Source organism: Aplysia californica, unplaced genomic scaffold (genome assembly GCF_000002075.1).
Source record: "Aplysia californica isolate F4 #8 unplaced genomic scaffold, AplCal3.0 scaffold00985, whole genome shotgun sequence".
Taxonomy (NCBI): domain Eukaryota; kingdom Metazoa; phylum Mollusca; class Gastropoda; order Aplysiida; family Aplysiidae; genus Aplysia; species Aplysia californica.
In genome coordinates this window covers 203,160-206,251 of record NW_004798255.1, presented here as the reverse complement: position 1 = coordinate 206,251, position 3,092 = coordinate 203,160, and the positions used below count along the sequence as shown (strand labels likewise).

The window sequence follows — 3,092 nt, the reverse complement described above, 5'->3', positions numbered from 1 at the left end:
ACTGTACCTTTAAAAAAAATCAATAATCCCCCCGCCCCCAATCCCATTCCGTCCTATACTTTGCAGCACACCACAGAATTCTAGCACACAGACTTTGAATGAACTTTGGTGACCCCAACCGGTACTCACAATGTGATGCACACGCACAGGTTCACTGACCTGTCACGATGGCGAGCCCGACAAGACGCTTGTGTATGACTTTCTTTTTTTTTCAGCAAGTGACAGCACAGGACAAGTACAGCTAGACAGGTTGGCTAGCCGTACTTATTCTTAATATGATGGCTAGACTGACCATAAAAAATAGGCCTACTAAATTGTAAATATAAATTTTTAGTTTGCAGTACCTAAAGTATTTGTATTAGAGACAAAACCAGGTGCCTTAAAAAAAATGACAGTGCATTTTATTATAAACCTCCTGTTTTCTAATGTTGATAGGGCCTAAGATAAGTACGGCTAGACTTCTTGGCTAGCCGTACTTAAGTACGGGTAGACAGCCGTACTTAAGGACAGCTAGACTGGCAGTCTAGCCGTACTTTTAAAGTACAGCTAGCCACTTCGTTGATTTATTTTCATTCCGGTTACTGTGTATGTAGATAAGCTGAGACTAGGTGCGCGGTTACCGTGTACATATAGATACAAAGACTAGGTGAGACTAGGTGCCTGGTTACCGTGTACGTAGATCCTGAGACAAGGACTAGGTGCCTGGTTACCGTGTACTGTAGACACTCCGTCATTGTAACGAGCGACCACTATCTAAGAGACAGTAGAATTGAGGGCTTGGGGTATATGTATATAGGGGCAGGGGTAGGGGTAAGGGTAGGGGTAGGGGTAGGGGTAGGGGTAGGGTTAGTGTTAGGGTTAGGGTTAGGTCTAGGCCTCTTCTTTATTGTGTTTGATGGGTTGGTCGCTCGTTCCGGAAGTTCTTCCCTAGTCCTAGGGCCTAGGGAAATAAAAGGCAAGGCAGGTGAAGGTTGAAGGTAACCCTAGGGCCAAGGTAGGGCCCTAGATCTAGATCTAGAATCTAGATCTAGATCTAGATCTAGGATCTAGCTCTCTAGATAAGATAAAGATAAAAATACGAACGGTTTTAGCAGCAGGTAACGCAGGTGCCAATACAATTTCGTCAGTTCAAAAAATGTATCAAACAAGCTATTGAATCCAAGCACGTGCTGTCGACGGGAAAATGAAAACAAAACAACACACCTTTTTTGTCCCTCACGTAAACGCAGAAGAGGTACAGGAAGTAGGAAGTTTTTAGTTTCGATTTTAGATAGTAAGTAGTAGTTCCGGGGCATAGTTCTTCATTGTCTATATTACAATGAAAAGATTATTTTCCTTTTTCTTCAATACAATGCTATTAACTTTATTGAATATTGAATGTAAAGTAGTTTTTCTACATAATGTTGCAAATTTTTGAATATATTTATGTGGTATCTCATTGACTGTGAAATTTACTTTTTACTTGGCTAAATGCTCCCCTACTGCTAGTATAACCTTTCACCTCTGATCTATAAACTTGAAAGAAATGGCGGCTTATTCGGTGCCTGCTGGTGTTTGCACCAATTACTTCAATATTGACGATATTTTAGCGAGCCAAGAGAAAGTTCCTTGTGTTTTTAACGCTAAAGTGTCGGCACTGGGTACGTATTTCTTTCTGATTTTGGCTTTCCAATGTGTTGATGCATACTCTCTAGATCTAGAATCTAGATCTGGACATAAGATGTGAGAAGTTTCTTGTTTGGGTATGGATGATCATTATTAATTGGTGATTTTGTAGTTTCGTTCGTTAAAGTCAAGAGTAGGGGGGTTTCAGGGTGGGAAGGTGGGGGGGGGGGGGGGTTCCCTGAATTTTATCCTAATTTGATGTTTTGCATCCCTGCTCTTAGCCTAATTCAAATAGTGTTTGGTCTTCAAGACCAAGACTTCTGGATTTCTTCTCTGGATGTAAACAAATGGATCGTGGACTTTAACGAACGGAACTACAAGATCACCCATTAATTAATTGTTGTGAATTCATTGTTATTAAATAAACATTGAGAACTGAGAAAATACAGGTGATACAGTGGGCGTGGGCCTGTGTAGAATTCGGGTTCAACGCAGTCGTCGGGCCTGACCTTCAATTTCGTTGAATCCGAGTGTCCTTTGCAGCAAATATGAGGGTTTTGTGTAAGCATGAAGTGGTCAATGCGCCGGTCAATTGATCGCAGATCGGAAGCTATTCTCTGGCGTCACGCGGTTCTAGAAGAAGGCCACAAACGCACACAAACTCAAGCAGACTGACACGCGCACACTTGAGCTGGGTGAATGCTTATCACGCTGGGCCCGAATTCAACAGGATGATGCACGGCGCGTGTGCACTGAGCCAGGGGTCAGACTGACGAAGGGCCAGAACGAAGGCGAGGTGCCGAAATAGGCTTATCAGGCGACATAATCCCAGCCCCCGCAGGACGAGGGTTAATCTAGATCTAGAAAATCTAGATAGATCTACATTCCTACACTTAAAAAGTGTCAAAATGATGACATTTATGTGAGGCATTGTGGTGGAATTGTACCTACTATAACCGATTGGGCTCCAATGATGTCCTGGTATAAATTGCCAATAACTTTTAGGAGGGGAGGGGGGCTACACCCTCAAAGTCCCGATTCGGCTCAAAGTCATAGAATTTGAGTTGTAGACATACGGAGCATGTTGTCACCACCATATCGTCATAAAGTCAATATTTTATTTTTCTTTATCGGCCGTTTTCTCGAAACGCAATTTTTCTCTATAATTTTTTTTATAAATAACTCCACTACTTTTAATCCAATCTTCATGAAATTTTCACAGAATGAAGAGAAGATGTAATACTAGAAATTCTTCTGTTGAATTTTTTATATGGAATAGTTTTTTTGTTGATGGTGTCTGGAGTGTGAATTTTCATGAATTTTTTGCAAACTTGATATTACCTGAGGCAAAAAAATTCAATAAAAATTGTCTAATTCGTTTTGGAAAAAATCAACCGACAAATTTTTAGATTCAATGTTTGCTAACATGTGTGCAAAAAAAGAAATCAATTTCCATTAACGATAAGTGCGGTATTCATTACGTAAGA

The 3,092-nt window shown here is 40.8% G+C and overlaps 1 protein-coding gene across 1 annotated transcript in view; it reads left to right on the top strand.

Annotated features, from left to right (window-relative positions):
* Positions 1 to 1,500: 1,500 nt before the first annotated feature.
* LOC101853420 (DNA replication complex GINS protein PSF3) overlaps positions 1,501 to 3,092 on the top strand; it is a 7,584-nt gene continuing 5,992 nt past the window's right edge. Inside the window, exon 1 of the mRNA XM_013089569.2 lies at positions 1,501 to 1,640. Within this exon, the coding sequence (XP_012945023.1) occupies positions 1,526 to 1,640 (115 nt within the window). The 5' untranslated portion in view covers positions 1,501 to 1,525. The remainder of the gene's footprint in view (positions 1,641 to 3,092) is intronic.